General features: G+C 43.7%; 1 protein-coding gene across 3 annotated transcripts; it reads right to left on the bottom strand.

Moving 5' to 3' along the window:
• Positions 1-1,229: 1,229 nt before the first annotated feature.
• zbtb44 (zinc finger and BTB domain containing 44) lies at positions 1,230-19,160 on the bottom strand. 3 transcript variants are annotated; one of them, XM_005752112.1, is made up of 7 exons: positions 19,093-19,160; positions 18,860-18,998; positions 11,483-12,582; positions 10,887-10,971; positions 10,260-10,411; positions 9,573-9,873; positions 1,230-5,208 (listed from the first exon to the last, which is right to left on the bottom strand). In XM_005752112.1, the coding sequence occupies exons 3-7, from the start codon at positions 12,546-12,548 to the stop codon at positions 4,794-4,796; spliced, it is 2,019 nt and encodes a 672-aa protein (XP_005752169.1). In that variant the 5' UTR covers positions 12,549-12,582; positions 18,860-18,998; positions 19,093-19,160; the 3' UTR covers positions 1,230-4,793. The 3 variants fall into 3 exon arrangements, with proteins under 3 accessions (XP_005752169.1, XP_005752167.2, XP_013771120.1); XM_005752110.2 differs by lacking the exon at positions 18,860-18,998 and having other exon boundaries at positions 19,093-19,148; XM_013915666.1 differs by having other exon boundaries at positions 5,113-5,208; positions 9,790-9,873; positions 18,860-19,156.
• Positions 19,161-20,328: the final 1,168 nt, after the last annotated feature.

Genomic DNA, 20,328 nt, shown 5'->3' on the forward strand with positions numbered 1-20,328 from the left:
CAGCTGTGGCTTTTTGTTATAAATGAAACAAAAACACAGCACTTAGCTCTGGTGGCAGCCGTCCTCCAGGCAGACAGTGGAAGATCTCGCATTTCATCAACACAATCAAAAGAATGAAATAGCAGCTGAATGGCTCGCAGGCTGCTCACTGTGACAGCGCACGATGACTTCTGTGGGGTCCTCTGAAGTGGGAAGTTTGTTTGTTTATATGTTTCGCAATAGCAGATTGTTTCATGGGCTGGTTTCATTTCAGTTTTGTAAGTATTCTTAGGTACTGGTTGATATTTGTATGGGCAGATTTGCAAATGCCCGACCAGAAGCACCACAAACAGGGTCTGAGCTTATCGAGGTAACTTCATACCACCGGCAGTGTTACCCTGAGCAGGAGGCAGAGCAGCACCTGCTATTTACAAGGTTAGTGGTTTGACCCCTATTAGAGCGAAATGCTCTGCTGGGGGCTTCCCATGATGCACTGATGCACACACTGTTTCTTCTTCACTTCTCCACCTCTTTTCACTCAATAAGTGTTTATACACCACTCTGCATTTAATCATTAGTTATCATTAACCTCTGGCTCTCTTCCTCCCCTCCGCCCATCGAGTAGCAGCAGGTGTGCTCCTCCCTGAGCCTGGGTCTGCTGGAGGTTTCTTCCTTCCCGCTTCTTCATCTGACTGTTGGGATTTTCTCTGTATTATTGCAGCGGCTTATAATGTAAAGAACATTGAAGTGACTGCTGTTGTGATTTGGCGCAAAATAAAACGGAGTTGAACCGAATTGTCAAATCTGTAGTTAGACTAAGCCTCTGTCTCAGTTCAGGCTTTATCGGTTCTTCACTATGAGACTGTTAAGCACAGCCGCAGCTAAGAGAACAAATGCTAAAGCTGTCACATAAAAAAGATGAAATGAATGGAAGAAACATTGTGATTTACAAGCACCGTGTCTTTGCTGGTGTGTTTTCTTTGGGAGCTTTTAAGTGGCTTCAACTTTAAAAACATGAAGTGGTTTCGTTGTCTGTAGAAGCTGTCGCTATATTTTCCTAATACTGTCTTATCTGTACTTGTCTGTATCTGTGACTGCTTGATAACACAAAAATGTCCGTATATGTTCGACTTGTCTTGACGGGGTCCAGGTTAAGTGGACAGAGCCTGACAACGGCAGGGCCAACAACCCTGGCGTGTTACTCCACACACTCAGAAATAAATCCTCAAAGTTCAGTGACAATCTTTCTGACTTTGATTTTTTTATTTACATTTTAAACTTTTACAAAACAACTATTTTTAAGAACAACAGGACTGCAAAGCCAGAACACTAGCAAAGATTGAGAACAACCATAAACTCTTAAATACAGAGTGGTCTCGTCAGTTTTTAACAGCCAACTGTGGAATATGATCCAGTTAAAACACTCAACACCACCACAAACGTCAGTTCCCCGGATACAGTGTGTGCAGGTTGCATTACTATCTGGGATGTTTTTGTACAGGTTCTCCAAACTACAGTTTAAATACAATATCAAAGACACAAAGTACAACAATCTGTCTCAAAGCAGGTTGTAATCAGGCTGCCTACAGTATAAAGAATATGCAACATAGTATGAGTGTATATACTGGATATTTATATATATACACACACATTGCAGACAGTCACAAAGTGAAGACTACCAAGGCCCCGCCCACTCCCAGGCTAAGCTGTTCTATTCACATTTAACAAGAATATCCAAAGATGCCATGAAACAGCAACCAGAATAGAAAAATCACCAAAAAAATATATATATATGCCATTATGAAGAGCTACCAGTTCGGGGGGTACTTTTTGTTTTTTATTATTTTCATACTTTTAAATAAATGGTATGGACTGGAAAACATATACAACATCAAGTGTACTCGTATAATCAAGATATCTTTTGAAACATTGCACATAAAAAAGGGATAACGTACAGAAAAGAAGAAGAGGGCATGCTGAACAACAGATCGGATGAAGAGTCGGCTACAAAATAAGGCCTTGACAGAACATACCACCAACTCAGCACATGCTCTCTTTCACGTCACGGAACGACACGAACATGCAGCCTTCCCAAACAAACACAGAGGAGCTGGACACAGCCAGCCGTTTCATGTCAAAGCTTACAGATGTTCACAGATCAAACGGGCTCGCTTTCATTCAGTCACATTAGATTGAAACAAAATGATACATTCTTATTTTCTTTTTCATATATTTATATTTTATATATATATGTATATTCTTAAAAACGAAAACCTTTAAAACGACACCGGTCCATTTATTGCACACCATTGGTTCACAAAAATATTTTGGGCACTTTGCGTTTCGACAAACAGCAGCATTTCATTATAAAAAAGGTGATCTGAATACACACACCAACACAACAGATGAAAAGCGTGACACACACGTGGAGAATAGAAAACTCTGTCTTTTTTTTCAATTCTGAAATTGTGCAACTAGAGTTAATAGGTCCACTTACTAAGGCTAGCCTCTTCAACGCACAACATCATACAGTGTTGTAAAGGGCAGAACAGCAGGACCCCTCAGCTAAATAACATGGACCGCTCGAATGATTATCTCTTTCTTTTAATATGTGCAAGTACTGATTGCCACGGCAAATCCCCAATAAGAGAGAGAACATTTGGTCCTAGAGGAAAAAGCTCGGTTTGCACCCAGAGAAAAAGGGCAAATGGCACGACATTTAAAAAAGGGCTGAACGGGTGGCACGGGGCGACACCGCTGCTTCTTAAGACGGCTCTGATTGGATTCTCAGCAGTATTCATCCTCACGTTTACAATCGAGCTCGTGCACCCTGCGGGAGTGAGCTGTTTGTACGACTTTTGGGGGGCGCGTGTGAACGTAAGCACAGAACCCAGCTGCCGTCAGTAGCATTCGACTCAAAGTTCAGGCGCAACAGAATCACAAGCCCGTTGGCACAATGCGGGTAACAGAAAGTCTGACCCGAAAATCCACATTTAAAATAATCAGTAACACGAAGAACGGCCTGCGTGGGTAACATTTCCAAAGGTTCAACTCACGGTTAGCAGACGGGTTACTTCAAAACAACATTATCACATTAACACTCGACAGCCTCGTGATCACACTGGGTCACTCCTGCTTCCTGGGCTACAGTAACTGTACACCCACTGAGCAGTTTAACAGTTAATGTAAAAATACTCCTCGTTACTGTGACGTCACATATTAGTTTTAGAGTTCAGAGTCTCGACGTTAGCCAGCACAACGTTACTGATGAAAGGGTGGAGAGCTAATCATCAACAGGAGCAAAGTTTGATGTTTCTGATAAAACTCTGAAACACGAGCTTCTTTGTGGCTCTGGCACACAGCCTGTCATGTTGGTCACATGCAAATGAATTGAATGCACCAAGGTCAACACCCATATATGTGAGTTGCTGCATATTAACAAGCTTCCACAGTCGGCCCCCAGTGGCCGTTAGAGGAACTGCAGTTTTTAGCATTGCCACCTGCAGGTCACCGCTCGGTGTAATTCACTGCCACGTGTATCCATACAAAGCTTATACAGTGGTCGTTGTTACAGGGGATGTAGCGGATGTGTGCCACTGTTTACGTGTTCCCAGTAAACTGCTCAGTGAGTGTTAATGGTAGTCAGGGAATCGTCCCCTTTGTAACAACTAGAAAGAAAAAAACTAAATCCTGGTTGAGCTCAGAGTCCCACAGAGCCGCAAAGAAAATCACGCTGTCAGTGTAACATCGCTCCAATAGTCAGGATGCAGTGTCCAACGCACCTGCTGAGCCATGTGAACATCTATCCAATGTTCTTTGGAAAGAAGGCTGGGATGCTACATTGCCATATCACATTTGGGAATATATAATACTGCAGTCGTTGACGACAAAGTAACAATGTGATTTTTTCAGTCTCGATTTGTATCCATTTCGTTGGATTACAAAATAAAAGTCGCTCTAGTGCCGATCCAATCTTGAGATATTTGACGTCACGAAGTCTAAACAGGAAAATCGTATACTGCACAGATGTGTTCGGGAATACTTTGTCAAGTAATTTCAAAAAATGAAATGTGTTCATACTGATCAAAGAAATGCACATACACACACCTGACATATCATTTCACAACAACCAACATTCACAGCATTCAAATAGTAAAACTACAGTACAAGCTATTGCAATATAGATAATATTGACATTTAACAGTTTGCCTATAGCAACGGCACTAAAGGAATAACACAGTCTCTGCCAATACAAACTAGCATCAGCACTACAAATGAATACAAACATTTTTTCCAAAGACTTGATTTGTCACTGTTGGCAAAGCAAAGAGCTTTTCTTTCTCTACACGGTACTTTGTTAAAATGGGAACTCTCAGGCACTTTCCAAAAGTAGAGCAAGGCTTCGATTTAACAGACCTCGAATTGGCTAAGACAGAAATGACTTTAGCTTGTGCTGCATTCACGTCATATGGGAAAAACATCCTTTAAGTGACTCATAAAAAAACTTGGATTTCGAGCGAGATCTTCTGACCCACTGAAATCTCACATCAACAGTGAAGGTTTATGAAATATTATATTTGAAACAAAAACAACCCCACAACAACAACAACAACAGCTGACATTGAGTTGCTGGGTTTGGTGAGGTGTTCAGCATCTGCGTAGAGAAACGCCAGTCAGTCGAAGTATCAGAAAACTTCAATCGCAGCGTCCTGACAGTTTCACACGATGAGGCGGCAACATCCAGTCGTCCCAACCGATATTCCCATATGACATGACTGCAAAATAAGACATAATGGGCAAGTAGAAGACTCGAATCACTTTATGGTAATGGAAGCCACCTCCTTGGCCCGAGCATGTTGCTGCTGCTGCTGCTGCTCTTCTTCAAACACCTCTGGGGAACTGCCACCAACGCTGTTGTCCATCTTGGTCTCCTCTGTCATGGGCGCCGTGTCATCGGCGTCCATCTTCGGGGAGGCTGGGGCTTCCAGGGGATCCAGGGGCTCAGGTGACAGGAAGCCAGAGGAACTCTCACAATTCTGGGTGGAGGAGGAGACCTGGGAGATGACGGGCATCTGCACTGAGGAGGAGGACGAGGCGGGGGTGGTGGTGGAAGCGGAGGTGCTGCCCGGGTAGATCGGATGATGCTGGGTCTCCTCCAGCTCGTACTGGACTCCCAGCGCCTCCTCCTCCTCCTGTACCTGGCTCAGGTAGTCGGGCACGAGGAAATCACTGCGTGGACCAAGAGAACACGTTAAGTTCCCCGTCACCCGACAATAACTGCACATGTGATTTTCACAAAAACAAACTGTAAAATACTTGCATATACATATACTGTAATACACAGAACATATGTCCACGTGTCTCCCCATGGAGATGAGCTCTCTGTCACTGTGACCACCAGTAGACCAAAAATGTACCGATGACACTGCGGCTACTTTCGGGATGAGGTCTGGGTATTTATAGACTTTATCCCGATGGTAACACCGAGCCGACGGAGGAGACTATCGAGGGGCAGTGGGTCTGCAGCCAACAGAGCTGAAAAACCTGAAACTAATCTCCAACAAGTTCTATTAATATTTAAGTTAAAGATTTATCCCACTGTGCTGCCGTTAGTCCTCTATGTGGAACAAGACCACTCTCCCTCTTCTGATTGGTGGCTGCTCGGAAACAGACGATTTGAAGAGAGAGCCGTGTGCCTGAGACGACCACGTTAGGGTTAGGGATTGTCTGTGCAACATCAAACAGCTCGGTTTAAAACCTGTCCGTGATGGTCCGAAGCCTGAGCTTTGGAGTACTGTGCAGAAGTCTTGAGCCACCCTCAGGCTGACTTTTTTCTGTGCCGCTTCTTTTGGTTATTATTGAGCTGAATCATTCCAGCGTTAAAAGGCCCAAACTCAACAGATGAATCAGTGCTAACACCCAGGGACCAGTTTAGGCACTTATAGATAGGCTGCTAGAGCCTATCAGTGAAACATGTTTCAGTCAGTGGTGTTGAGGAGTTTGCATAAATGCAGAAAAGCACCATCAGATTTTATCCACCATGTGGAAAGCCTCTGCTCGGCAGCAGCGTCGTTCTTCAGCGTGACAAAGATCCTGCCAATGCAGTAAAAGCTTAGACAAACCACACCGAGGACCAGTGGGAGCCCAGAGCTCCGTGAAGCAGTGTGGGATCATCTTCAGAGAGAAGGGAACGAAATGCAGTCCAAATAAGAGCTTTGGGATGTCCTTCCAGAAGAATGGAGAAATGTTCCTGAAGCTCAGCAAGTCACTGTAACAATCTCCTATTTTCCTAGCAGAAAAGATATATAAAGAAATCCACTCAAGACTTTTGCACAGTACATCAAACTCCTTTGAAACTTTGTCCACCTTCAGCATCCAGATAACCAGGAAACTCATAATCGGGCCGCTAAAAGCTAAAAGCTACTCCACATGTTCCATCATCAGGGTCACACGTGTACGGTCTGTTGCTTGTATTTCTTTCACATGGTAGCAGATTGAAAACGTCTTCAGGGGTAGCTTTCAGTATTTTACGACTGAAAGAAAAACATCGTAAACTGTTGCAGCTCCTGAGCGTTTGGAAACAGACGGCGTCATCGCCCTCTCTTTAGGTAAACGTTGGCGTGATTGGCTCTCCCTCATAAACACTGGGTTTAAACAGCGGCGGCGTGCCTGAGACGACCATATTTACTGACATCATACTGAGCCAAAAGTGGAAAAACTGTCAGAAACTAAATGTTTAGAGCAACCCAAAGCCTGAGGCTTCAGCTTAATTGCACAATCACTGTACAGTAAATATAACGCAGACAGTAAAACAGGGATAACAGGCCTTCTATGACAGCACGCTCTATCGTAAATAAAAATGAGTAAGGACGAGGAAACATGTTTAGAGTGTTTTTCTGTAGTTACAGCATAGTTTAAATTTGTTAATAAATTCATCATCTTTGTGATGCACCTTCATCTGACTCAGTCATTGGTGTAATAACAGCACTGATTCAGTGTGTGGGATTGGTGGACTCATCCTTTACATGGACGTTTGGTACAGGCAAACATACGAGATACAGAAACTGGTGCTGCCTGAGCCAAAGTGACACCGAGCTTTCATCACATGGTTTCCATGGATGTTCAGTGCCGTCGATCTTGCAGCTGCACATGTGCAGACTGTCAAACTACGGCTGCCGCAAATTATTATTTTGATAGTCGACTAATCAGATCGTGCATCCATTGGATGTTAAAATTACAGCTGACTGCACCAGCAGCATCTGCTCTATCATTAGCTTACAGCTGGAAGTGTTTAAGGTGCTCACTAAAAATAAAAACAGATGATAGTTTATTAACTTTTAATGAAGTTTGCAGATTGTTTCGGTGAAGTTTAATAAACTCCTTGCTATCTAAAATATATCAGGACACTGGAGTAAACTCTCGACCGTCTCACACTGTTGTCAGTTTGATGTTTATTCAGCTGTGTGAAAACTTTAATCTCAGCCAAACCGATTTACTCAGGAACAAATAAAACACTGAAAAAGCCAAACAACAACATTTCAAGTTATCTTAAATTTGCCGTTCTCGCCGGCTCGAGTGACCCTCGACCTCTCGGCTAGCTTTCGAGCTAGTGGGTAACAGACGTCTCCGAAAACGTTGGAGCACTTTTGCAAATATGCGATGTCTCGATAAATCGAGCAGATATTTGAGGTTTACACAGCTACACGCTCGCCTGAAAATATGTTAAAAGTTTATTTTGTGACCCAGAAAGATTAATAAGAGTAATATTAAAACTAACTAGCTGATGATGAAAACAAATAACCTCTTAGATTTGGTTAAAGAAGCAGAGATGACAAAGGCACCACACACAGTACCTGCTACAGTACGCTATAGTTTCTCAGGCGTGCTTATTACTACGAGTTATAATTTGGACAGTTACTCTGTGTGTTAAGGAAACTCAGTAAGCTCTTGTTTGTACTCTCGATACTTCACTTCATCCTCTTACTTCTGGAAATCTTTCAGTCAGAGCTGAAACAAATTTGAGGTATTTGTAATTTCCTCTCAGTGGTGAATGTTAAAGAAACAGTTTGACATTTTGGGAAATGTCTCCACTCACTTTCTTTACTGACACTTAAATGAAAAGCTTGAGACCATTCGTGTGCAGTAAATGCAACGCTACAGCCAGGAACTGTTTGCTTAGTGTGGCATAAGCTGGGCCAGTCGAACGGTAACTAAACTACCAGCAGCGTTTTCCAAAGTGAGCTGGTGATGAACTCCAACCGGAGCCTGCAGCAGCTGGGGGACTGGTTCCTCTGCTGCTACACCCAGCTCACAAGGCTACTATTATTAGCATCCCACCTAGGGCTGCCACGATTAGTCGACTAGTCACAATTATGTCGACTATCAAAATCGTTGATTTAAGAGTGTAATAACGGACTGAAACAGAAGATGGCAGCACTGCATCTACAAGGACGCCAGCTGCCGTTAAACACCAAAGAAGAAGAAGCTGTGTCCAGTATCGTAGCTGTGTCCAAATTCAGAGGACACATCCTCCTGCGGCTGCATTTGTAAGCCAATGATGCCACAGCGACGCGACAAAGGATGTCCAAATTCAAAGACTCCTCCAAATGCAGCCGACAAATGGCAGAATTCACAGCGCAGCTCAGCCAGTTCCAGTTTCCAACAATGGCGGCAGCTACTTAGTTTTAATATTACTCTTATTATGAATGTTGTTGTTTGGCTTTTTCAGTGTTTTATTTGTTCCTGAGTAAATCGGTTTGGCTGAGATTAAAGGTATAGTTTTTACACAGCTGAATAAACGTCAAGCAGACAGCTGATCATCAGAAGTGTGAGACGCTCCAGAATTTACTCCGGTGTCCTGATATATTTTAGATAGCAAGGAATTTATCCAACTCCACCGAAACAATCTGCAGATGTCATTAAAAGTTAATAAACTATCATCTTGTCTTTATTTTTAGTGAGCACCTTAAACACTTCCAGCTGTAAGCTAATGATACAGCAGATGCTGCTGGTGCAGTCAGCTGGACGTTTTACGTCCAATGGATCTGATTAGTTGAGTATCAGAATAATAATTTGTGGCAGCCCCATCTACAAGCATATGCATGTAATTGAATGACTGTTGTTTATTCAAAGAGAAACTTGAAATGATATTCTCTGTTTTATTTCATGGGACCAGTTACGGGGCACGACTCCCAGTTTTCCCATGTTTTGAATCATGTGGAAAAGGGTTTCCACACCTGCCACAGCACACAGTGCTCACAGCAGTGACCGAAACAAACAGAGGCCAAAGTGCTGTGGACAAGGCCTCATTATCAGTATTCACATTTACACCACAGTTATCAGAGCGGTCATGACGTTTTCATTCAACTCATCAGATAATCCTTATTCCCAAAATATAAAACAATTGTGTCAAAGCAGTTAAAGTTCCCCAGTAAATACAGACACCCTTGATCTAAGCATTCAAATCATCTGAAAAACAGTTGTACAAAGCCAAAGTCACGACAACGAGCCTTCTGTTAGAATCTAAACTCAACTTTTTTCTCATCCAGGTGAGATCTGAGTAAAGATGGGGGCGGCGCCCCCGGACTCCTCACCTGCTCTGGAAGTAGTTTGCTAGTTCGGATGCCTCATGGTTCAGACTCCTCAGGTGTACAATTAAATTGCCAGAGTTGGTGAACATGGCGCCGCACGTTTTGCACTCATAAATCCGCGGCTTGCGGATTATGTGTCGGGAGACCCTCATGTGGTGCTTATATTCACCGAAGGACGTGAATGTGGCGCTACAAATCTGGCACCGGAAACAGCGTTTACCTTCGTGCTTCAGCCGATGCATCTTTAGGGAGTAGGCCCGTGTGAACTTTTTCCCACAGCGGTCACACTGGAAAGGTTTAATGCCTGGAAAAAGAGACAAAACCACGCTTGCTGATCTGTACATTAGCATTACACAAGTGTTTGTGTCCACGCGTGTGAGATCACAAAAAGCCTTTGCTAAGGTTTTTTAGATCAGAGTCTCCTTGAAAGTCTCCTTTGTTTCCTGAGGCATTTACAAGAGCAGCAACTTGTATCGTTTAACCTTTTTATTAAAATCTTCATTAGCAACTTCACAACCGAGAAATGTATTAACCCAGTTGTTCTTCTTGTCTCCAAGTAAAAAGACAACGTCTCAAAAAATGTCTCAGAAAACAAAGGCTGCAACATTTTTGTTTACTTCAGAGGGGCGTGGTGCTGCGCAGTCATATATGAAGAATCTTGTGATGCACCTGCTTTCATATCTCACCTACCGGAGTGTATGAGCATGTGCTGTTTCAGGTTTTGAATGCGTGTGAACCGGACTCCGCAGGTCGGACACTGAAAGGGCCGGTCAGGGCCGTTGGTGCCAGGCCGTGTTGAAGGACTGATGTAGAGATGGTACGGATACTGAATACCTTCCAACCTGAAACACAAACAGAGGACTAGTCCTTGAAGCAGTCCAGTCCCAGTCTACAGTATAGAGCTCTAATCTGTCATCAAAATGCCCTTCTTCTATTTTAACAATGTTGACAGCGGATCAGGGTAACAACTCGACATGCACGACGTAGCATAAGTGTGAGCATGAACAAGCATGTGCGTGCACCTACAAGTACCGTTGTTGCATCTGCTGGTTATAAGGAGTTAACAGAAAGCACGACCCTAACCGAGTATATATGTGTTTATATGTGTCGTGTGATTAGTGACGACAGCGATGTGCGCCACACTGAGGAGCGTGCTAACATGCATCACACAACGACCATTCTTTAGATTACCGTGCAAACACGACGTCTTTATTATCTAACCAGGTGTGGCCCAGACGTTCAGTCGCGAGAGCCGCGTCTATATGTTCTTTCCTACTTTATGATTGGTTCACAGCGAGTTTCAACAAATCACGATACCTCTCATCATCTTCCGCATGTCCTCCAGCGTTAGAGGTGCTCTGCATTGACGGTAAGCCCTCTGACACGCCCTCATCCATCGAGCCTGGGAAGACGGAGGGAAGAAAATGACTCACGGTAGCTGTCGACTGAAAATAAAGCCTAAAGCATGACATCTTGGACACGGTTAGACTAATACACTCTTTGAAGGCTAATCCCCTGCTTCGGGATTGATGCTGCTGGATAACAAAGCACTGTGCCACTAAACAGTTTAGGAAAAAATGACGAATGTTTCCATTTCCTTTTTTTATTTATGGAAAGGCAGAAAAGCCTTTCAAGCTGAATTTGGACCAGTGGACAATAAAACTTTCCACTGAGACAATACAAATAAAAATCCAGTGGGTGGGGAGGCAGCTCTGGGAGCAGGGCGAGGCAGGTTTGACTGCACACTTTGCAAAGCAGCGCCGTCTTAAGTGGGTCAGGACACAGCCCCGTTACACCAGTGAGAAACACAATATGCACATCGAAGTTTTATCTAAGCTGAACGTTTTAACCAAATATAATCGGCGCACATATGATGCAACAATGCACCGTGAAGGTAGGACGAAGACGGTCACCTATGGAGGAGGACTGTGGACTGATGAGGAGCTCCTCTTGGACCTGTTCGCTCCCCGGCACCGTCTGCTGGTCACTCAGCGAGCTCTGAGAGGCACTGACTGGCTGTGACGATGCTTCCTGGACCTCTTCGTCACTGAGACGCTCCACCTTCACCCTTACATCTTCCTCCTCCGCTGCGACAGGTGAAGACACCGTCTTTGAGCTCTCGCACGTTAGGAAGTCGCTGAGCCGACGGCCAACCACTACCTCCGAGGTCCCCGGGGTTCCCTGCTCCAAACAGCGAGGGCTCTCCGGCAGCTTCGATTTGTCCGAGTGAAACCTCCGGTCGATACCGAAAGGGAAAGTCCAGGGGAAGGCCAGGGAGGACTCCACGGGCTGGGCTGCGCTGTCTGAGAACGAGGGCGATGGGTTGGGGATCTGAGGGGAGGTGGTGACCATCTGTGTAGTGCATTTGAGCGGACTCTCGGGGGAAGCCATCGACACAAAGCTTTTGCGTTTCCTTCGCGATTCGCGGCAGATGGGAACATTTCTTTCCATCACGCTGCAATCGGAAGACACCGGCGACACGCTGCCATCCAGCGGTGTCAGGGCACAGTTTGACGAGGCGCTCTCCGGTGCCGATTCGTGAGGTTTATCCGCTCCCATGTTGTTGTTGTTATTGTTGTTACCCGGAGTCCACAGAATACTTGACTTCATGAACTCCGAACACGTACTAGCCACAGCAAACATCTGCATGTAACTGGCAGCTGCCAGGACGTCGATGATATTCTCCGTGCTGATGGAAAGAGTCGACGTGTAGGCGTACTCCAGCAGGGGAGCGAAACCGCTAACCGTCACGTGGTGAAGGTCCAACACAAACTTGTCCTCCTCCTCTGGCCGGCCCACCAGTTTGGAGCGGAAGAATTCACTGCAGCAGGCCAGAACCACTTTGTGGGCCAGGAAGAGCTTGTCTTGGACTCGGATGGTGACATCGCATAAATGACCCTCGTTGCGCAAAGCGTTGAGCTTCTCGAGCATCTCCTGGCTGTGCGAGGTCGAGCTGTGGGTGAAGGTTTTCACCCCCATGTTGGAATTCCTCTTTATCCCAAGGATGCGTGTCCTGCAGAGACAAAAAGCCATAAATAAATGCCTCCGCTTGGAAAAGAGTAGTGTTACCGCGCCAGTCCTTTCTACCGGTAAAAGAAACAGATCGCTGTGAATGAACATATACTTTGGATATTCTCCAAGATCCTTTTTAAACCTTAACCAAACAATGTAAAAATGATATACCGTATAGCTGCTGGTCAGGTGCACGACTAATTACACATGTCTGTGGATTTTAGACTTTTGACAGATAAAACGAGGAATCTGGTTAAAGGGCTGCTACTTCAGGAGCTCTGAGTCTACAGGTGCCAGTTTCTCACATATTCACACACTCCAGGCAACGCATGAGGAGAAACTCTGGTTCTGTATCAGCACGAGGACACTGACAAGCAGACTGGGAGGGTCAGGGATCAAACCACCGGCCTCCTGAGCCACAGAGAAAATAGAAAAACACTCATGAAAAGATTTTCCTTTCTTGTATTCACTTTATGACACAAAGCTGTTGTTTATTATAAATCAGTTATAACTCAATCACACCACATTCCCTCACAGCAGCTCAAATTAAATCACTGTTCAGTTCAGCTCAGGCCAAGACGGCTAAAACTGATTTTCTTTCTACAAGCTGTTGCATTTGGTCCGGGTCGGAGACCAGTTAGGCTCTTCTGTTGGCTGTTAGCTTCAGCAGGTGTAGCCGTGAGCTCGCTGCCGCCCGGGAGTGTCTTCGCCTGCTCTGTATTCACAGACATCCTTTGGTGGAGGTTCAGTTCTGTAGGTGTGCAAGGATTAGCTTTCCTTCCAACACAGATCAGAAACAGCGAGAGTCAGGGCTTATCTCGCCTTCGTGTTCACTGCCCTCCTCCCCAACTTTGTGACACGTATCTGGTTTTCACTTCACTTAAATCAGCAATCAACAGAAAAACACTGTAAACAGACACATTTTAGGAGCTGAGGAAGTGCTTGACCTCAATGAAATGAATGAGGTTAGATTACAGCACCAACCAAAATATCACCATCCTCATGTAGTTGCTGTTATACTATAAACTATACTTTTGATAGTTGCAGCAGTATGTCATTACTCATGGCTATGATGACTACTGAATAGTTGTTTTATATGTAGTCATCAGGCTGTCTCTGCTGCTGTTACACTTCCAAAGGACTAGGCTGGGTTTTCATAATCGACAGTAACAGTAAATGAGAGCAGGAGCACAGACTCTGCACAGAGACGTAAACACAAAGCTCGGAGCCGCCGACGCATCAGAATCAGTGAGCTGTGACGTTCTCACCGACGGCACGGGCACGGTCGGGGCTGAAAGCCGACAGATTCTGATGTGTCGGCGGGTCGAGCTTTGTGTTCACGCCCTTTTTTCACTGACTCTAAAGCTGTTAGTTTGATGTCTCTCCAAACAATATTGACCGAACCAGCAGCCAAAGAAGATCCAAACTACGCTTCACATAAACATCGTCATGGATTCACTCTGACTTTTACTGTTTTGCTTCCACCAGGATAAAATCTCACTTCATGCACAGCTCTCTCTCTCTCTCTCTCTGTTTTCTTCATTATTCGCTTGCTTGTTACGCACAGGTCCACCGTTGTTTACAGGCTGTCAGCCGCTGTTTTTTTTCTTTTACTTACTTCCGAAAAGAAAACCTCATTTCTGCTGTTCAATACTGAACAAATTTATACTTTTTAAAATGATGCGAAATGCAAAACGCCGTGTCTGTAATAAAACCGCTGTAACTTCAGAGGTGATGTTCATATGCTGGTTAATGGTTTTCTTTCGTTTTTGATCTACTGCAGAATATTTTTATAAAATCCCAGAACAGGAAAATCTCCTTCATGTTTTTCTGTTTTATCTTCAGCTACTTTGACACAAAGGCCTCGCTGTGATGCTCACACCTGTGATAAAGTCTGGAAAGTGTCAGCTTCCTTCTTATAGATACAAAAATATGTAAATGTACAGATCTGAATTATAATATTTCTGACTGTGTGAGGCAAAATTTCCCAGATTCAAATCGAATTGAATCGATTCTAGAAATCAGTGGCGGTACCCAGCCCTACAGAGGACCAGTAGAAGATGACACATTAGTGTGTCACACCACATCACTATGTCTTAAAATGACAGTGTGTGTGACGACCAAAGAAGAACGATGCAGAATGAATAATGTGACAACTTCAAAAAGTAATCGCACTTCAATTTGAACACCAAGAAGCAACAGGACATTGAAGACATTTTAAGAGCCTGTTTTGTCTTTATTTTAGTTTGAGACTTTTCTACTGACCCAAACTTCACATAATTATTCTTTAAATCATTGTCAATGTGTCAAATCCAGGCCGAGCTGTCAAAGACTCGGGTGTGGAATCACTGACTAACTCAACAATCAGAAGTACAGAAACAAAACGAGGGGTCAAATATTACCCTGCAAGACACGACGTCGAGAGCAGAGACAGAGGGGGACAGGCAAGTGCTCGATGTTCAGAGGACAGTGGATAAAGGTAGAGAGGAATATAAAGAGGTGCTTTCTGAGGGGAAGGTGAAGGGGGGCTGAAAGCAGGCAGGGGTAGGAACGCAGAGGACCAAATGCCAAGTTATGTAACAACAATCAAAGCAGATGCGCGGCGATGCGAGCCAGACCCATGTGGAGGCCAGCGCACTACAGGACGCTCGAGCAGCTGTCTGCGAGACGTGGATTCTCTGAGGCATGAGATTTTCCATCAAACAAAAGCTCGAGTGAAGGGGCTCTCACAGGGAGAGCGCACTCTCCTTCACACGGCCTCACCAAAGGAAAATACTCTTGGGCCATGTTGGCCCAGTAAAGGCAAAGTGAATTATAGATTTGGGCTGCGGTGGTGCAACAGGAGTCTGAACCAGCAAACAGAGCATATTAGAAAACGAGCTTTAATTCCACCACGAGGTTAGACTCCTGTCCGAAGAAGAGATTTCTGTTAACCTGTTCAAATCAATGTTCTTTAACATGAAGCTGAGATGGCAAACAGACATTTCACAAGAAAAAAGGCTGATTCGAGGGAATCATGGCGCTCCGGAGTGCAAGGACCTCTACTTCTCTTTATATATTTATATTTGCTGTGCATTTACCTATGAAGTCAGACGACACAAATCCTTTTCAAGACTGAAAAATACCAGACAATATTTTTTTCATTCAGACACAGAAACATAAAACGTTTGTTACGCGCTCTTATTTATTTACAGTCTGCGTGACTGCTTGAATCCGCTGGTTGTTCTCTTTGCAGCATTCACAGTACGTGTTTTCAACAGCGACGCTGCACAATCCTCTTTGGTGGGCAAACTAGGCAATTTGGACACCCACAACATGGTTGAAGGGTGTCTCTACATTTTAAATTCTTCATTCAACTGTTGTTGTAAATGCCAATCTAGCAGTAAATAGCTAATATTGGCAAATAATGTCAGCAATAAATTGGTCAGGTTTCACAACAGGCATGTCTTAAATCTGTGCAATGTTGCTAAAATGAGAAATATCCTGTTTCAGATTTTCAGGTTCTTCTAAAAACTCCCTGAAAGTCTTGACTTGATCCAAAATGCTGCAGCCAGGTTGGTTCAATCCAGAATTCAGGGTAAAATCCTTCTTCTCTCAAATTTATGAACAATCAGGCCCCGTCCTGTCTTAAAAGCCTCTCTGGTTTCTCAATAGAGCACAACGCTCTTAGTTGTTTCTAAAAGTAGAACGTGAGGCAGAGCCCGTGGATTCACAGGACAGGCCTGTGACTGTAAGTCATTAGCCAATGATCAAGTGGAAAACACCACAGCTGACCAACGTTTATAAAACAGGCTTCATTTTTTATTTAGTGTGATGTCACTCATAATGGGTGACAAACATAAGAAAGCCTTTTCACCCCGACACACTTCTGTAAGACTGGGAGTCTCTTAACAATCACACCTGTTGCCACCTGGTGGCCTTCAGATTGCAGGATGGTGGAAGCTATGTCCATCTTTCTTACCGTCTAGATAAAAAACAAGAGAGAAGATGTATTTGAAGAAAAGAAATAATTGCATCGACTATTCAACTTTCCACGCCCAAGTTATTCCAAAACGTGTGCAGAAAAATCAATAACAAATGTTATTCCTCCACATATGCAGCATCTGCCCGGTGTGCTAACTCATGATATTACCCGCCTCGTCAAACTGTCCTCTGACAGAGACACTGAAAGAATTTTGAAGTGAAATTCATGGGAGAATCCTGTAACGTCCAGAGGAACAAAGCCTTTTAAAGTGCACGGGCACTTGGTAAACTTCTGGCTGCTCGCTTATTCACAAGAGATTTTTTTTCTTAACACCAGGAGCTCTTCCTCACTTTGTGTCCTCCTGTGATCAGACCAAGGCCCTTTCACTCATTAGAGGACTATTTAAATCACTATGGAGTAGGGCTGCACGATTTTGCATAAAATGAGAATCACGATTTTTAGGCTTAGAATTGAGATCACGATTCTCTCACGATTCTCTTTTCCAGTATAAATATTTATTGCACTTAGTAACTCCACATCAACTTCGTAACAGTTGAGACTGAACATAAAAACAATAAATAAACATAAAAACAACAAAATGTTGTACTGCTTGAAATTCCGTCTCCACCGTTGCTCGACGCTGCGTGTACAGAGCAGGTAGTGCAACAATAGAAAAATAGTTGCGGGACGGCACTGTGTAGCGTTTGTCTAGGGTGTTGATCATTTTCCTAAATCCCTCGTTTTGCAGTGTTGATGGAGCCATATCTTTGGTCAGGTGATAAGTGATAGCCTCCGTAAGTTCTTTGTGCCTGCGGGAGTTCGACGGGTATAGGGAAGCGCTTGACCGGGACGGATTTTCTCCTGTCACTTTCTCGTCATCCCTGACGTGCTCTCCGTTGTTTTTTCCTGCTAATTTTAGCATCACACAGCACAGCTTCTGTATCGTGGTATAAGGCTCCGCCCTCGTCATTTGTTGAGCAGGAAGCCTGAGCGCTTGTTTTCATGCAGAGTACGTCCCGGATCAAAATGTGGTACAGTCGTCGTTTTTTTTTTTTTTTTTTAATCGTTGTCATTTGGAAATGAGATCGCACATAAGCATGAATCGAGATCGCGATTTTCTAACGATTAATCGTGCAGCCCTACTATGGAGGCACTCTAAAGTTAATTTAGAGAACATTTCAAAATGACTTGTTGAACACTCCACAATAACGTTGATCCTCATGTTAAGTTCAAACATTAGGTTTGACACTCTGAAAGAGATTTTTATTTTTAACACAAATTCTGGAGGAAAAACGCATAAATATACTTCTTTGTAACAGCTACTTAAAAGTGAGCATGATTGTTTCCCACATTAGACTCTGAATTTGTTTTGATGCTGTTTATTAGTTTATTAGCAGGTGAATAATAAGACGAACAAGCTCGCATGCAACTGATTAAACAATGACTATATGACAGACGACAGGGTCGAGGGGGCGTGGCCTTCATCCTGTACTTATACTAATTGCATTGCATGAAGCCAAAGTGAGCAAAGTGCAGGACTATAACAGCAGAAAGCTGAGAATGTGAATAAAACAAACAAACAAAGAACGACTGTGCGTGTGTGTTTCGAGTGTGTGTGCATCTCAGTTTCAAGTGGACAAGATGCTCCGTGAACATGATTGCAACAACAATCACAGTTTAGCAAACACTAGCTAACGGTGTCAAACAGACGCCGAGTTTGCCAGGAGGCGATTTGAATTTTCAAAATAAAAGCCAAACGAACCTGACAAATCATTTGAAGCAAATGGGGCACGTTAATGTGTGACAGTTACTGGTGTCGTTCAACGGGTTTAAAACACAGTTGTTACCTACAACTTGCACGACGTAAAGTGATTATTTCTATTATATGACTATAATAGCCATTTATACTAGTCATCATTTATATTCATGTGTTATTCACAACTATTGCTGGTAGACCTGTGGTGTTTTTTTTAAGTTAGCTTTCTGAACTGCACTGCAGTCTGAGATTTTACCAATCTGCATAAATACTAAGACAGAAATATACAAAATAAGAGAACATTTTTAATTGACTTCATTTATTTTGAAGCCGACGTATTCCCATTTCCGTTTTGACCGCAGACTAGCCGCTGCACTTTGACGCAGCTGCTCCACGGGAGCTAACTGGCATTAGCTGCCAAGCTAGCGATAGCTGAGACAACACGGCGCTCTTAGTTGGTTTGTCTGTCGTTTTCAGTGTCGAGAAAGCAACACAACCAGACAGGAATATACACACCACGGTTAGCGTTATCAGGCACAGCGGACGAAGGTAGTTTACCTTCTCGGGTGAGGCCTGTGATAACGGATGGGCCTCGGGTCGCAAACAGCTCAGCTGACAAAGCAGTTGGAGACAGCGGTGTGCCCTGCCGCTCTTCTCCGCTCCCTTCACATTCCTCGCTCTTCCAGCAGTTGTCAGCCTGCCAGCCGCCAAAAGTCGCGCTTTAATTAAGGCTCACATGAATTCACATTACAGCAGGCTGGTGTTAAAAGTTGCCGAGGTGCAGTTTTTACCCCTTTGTGCTCCCCGCTGTCCTTTCTGCGCTGTATTTGTACCCCCACAATGCAACGCGCATCTCCCACTGTACTGTACAGTACTGTCAGAAACAGGAAGTCTCACATTAAGCTGTGTACGCACACCTCGGGGCAGCTTGGGGGTCCCCACTGTTTGTATGCATTTGTGTGAAGTTTATATTTTCTCTATAGAGATGTTCATAGAATCACAGCATGTGCAAATCTGCTGTATTTGTACATTTTCTCGTCTTTATATTATCACATCTATTATTTAAAGTAATTTGATAATCTTTTACTTACAATCTGTGATTTTAACTCTTCTAAATCCTTTTATATTACAACATCCTGTGTTTCTTGATGCCTCTATTTATTGTAACTTTTAAATAAAATGATGGTGTGCAGTTCAGGAGCTCCTGTTAACCATGTAAACCTCTGACTTTCAGTATAACTCGGGGTCATGCCACCTGCAGAAATACTCTTAATGAATCTGCAGTGGTTGGACATTAGTGATGGGCAGGAGTATTACAGTGGGTGATTTTATGGAGTCGGAGAAAAGTCTTCTGTATCTGAATAAGACTAGAGGTGAAGTAAGAGGACAGCTGCACAACTGGTGAATATCTTGGGACGGGATGTTGATGTGGTGGAAGAGTGCATAGACCGACAACAGGCTAAACTCTGAGGAAGCTGAGGTGCTTCGGTCTGTGCAGCACAGTACAGGAGATTTTCTATCAGTCACTTGTGGCTAGTTCAGTATACTTTGCTGGGGGGAAGCTGGTGAAGAGCACTGGATCATCTGAGCTCTGGTGAAGAGGATAATCCTGACCACCTTCTGCAATGCATTATAGCATTTTGGCTGAGGTCCATTTTCCCAGTAATGCCAGAAAAAAAGCAGAAATAATAATAATAATAAATCATTTGAACTGGTGTAAGAAGATAATTAAACGATTAACTAAACAAGATGACGACAACCATCATTATGGATGGACTGTAACATATGAACAGCCCCCAACACTCCTACACAGGAGAAAGATTGAACAGTTATTTTTTGGTCATCATTTGACTGACATTCAAAAGAGTTTCTCGTTATTTCTTTTAAATAGCTTTCATTTCAGACTTTGAATTTCTTCAGCGTGATAAAGCTCTACGGTCTGCTGAAACATTGCATACCAACTGAAAGTCAAACTGAACTGTGGATAACGTGATTATGGTCATGCTGGTATTTTTGAACTATTATGA

This window comes from Pundamilia nyererei, unplaced genomic scaffold, assembly GCF_000239375.1.
Source record: "Pundamilia nyererei isolate P.nyererei 1_Seehausen unplaced genomic scaffold, PunNye1.0 scaffold00345, whole genome shotgun sequence".
NCBI lineage: Eukaryota > Metazoa > Chordata > Actinopteri > Cichliformes > Cichlidae > Pundamilia > Pundamilia nyererei.

Bases quoted from the DNA above. Each gene is read 5' to 3' on its own strand.
- zbtb44 (XM_005752112.1), bottom strand. From the start codon at position 12,548: ATGGGGGTGAAAACCTTCACCCACAGCTCGACCTCGCACAGCCAGGAG. The intron at 10,972-11,482 runs GTGACCGTCTTC...CCGTCTTCCCAG, and splicing joins TCCACAGTCCTCCTCCATAG to GCTCGATGGATGAGGGCGTG. The intron at 9,874-10,259 runs GTAGGTGAGATA...CTCTTTTTCCAG, and splicing joins GCACATGCTCATACACTCCG to GCATTAAACCTTTCCAGTGT.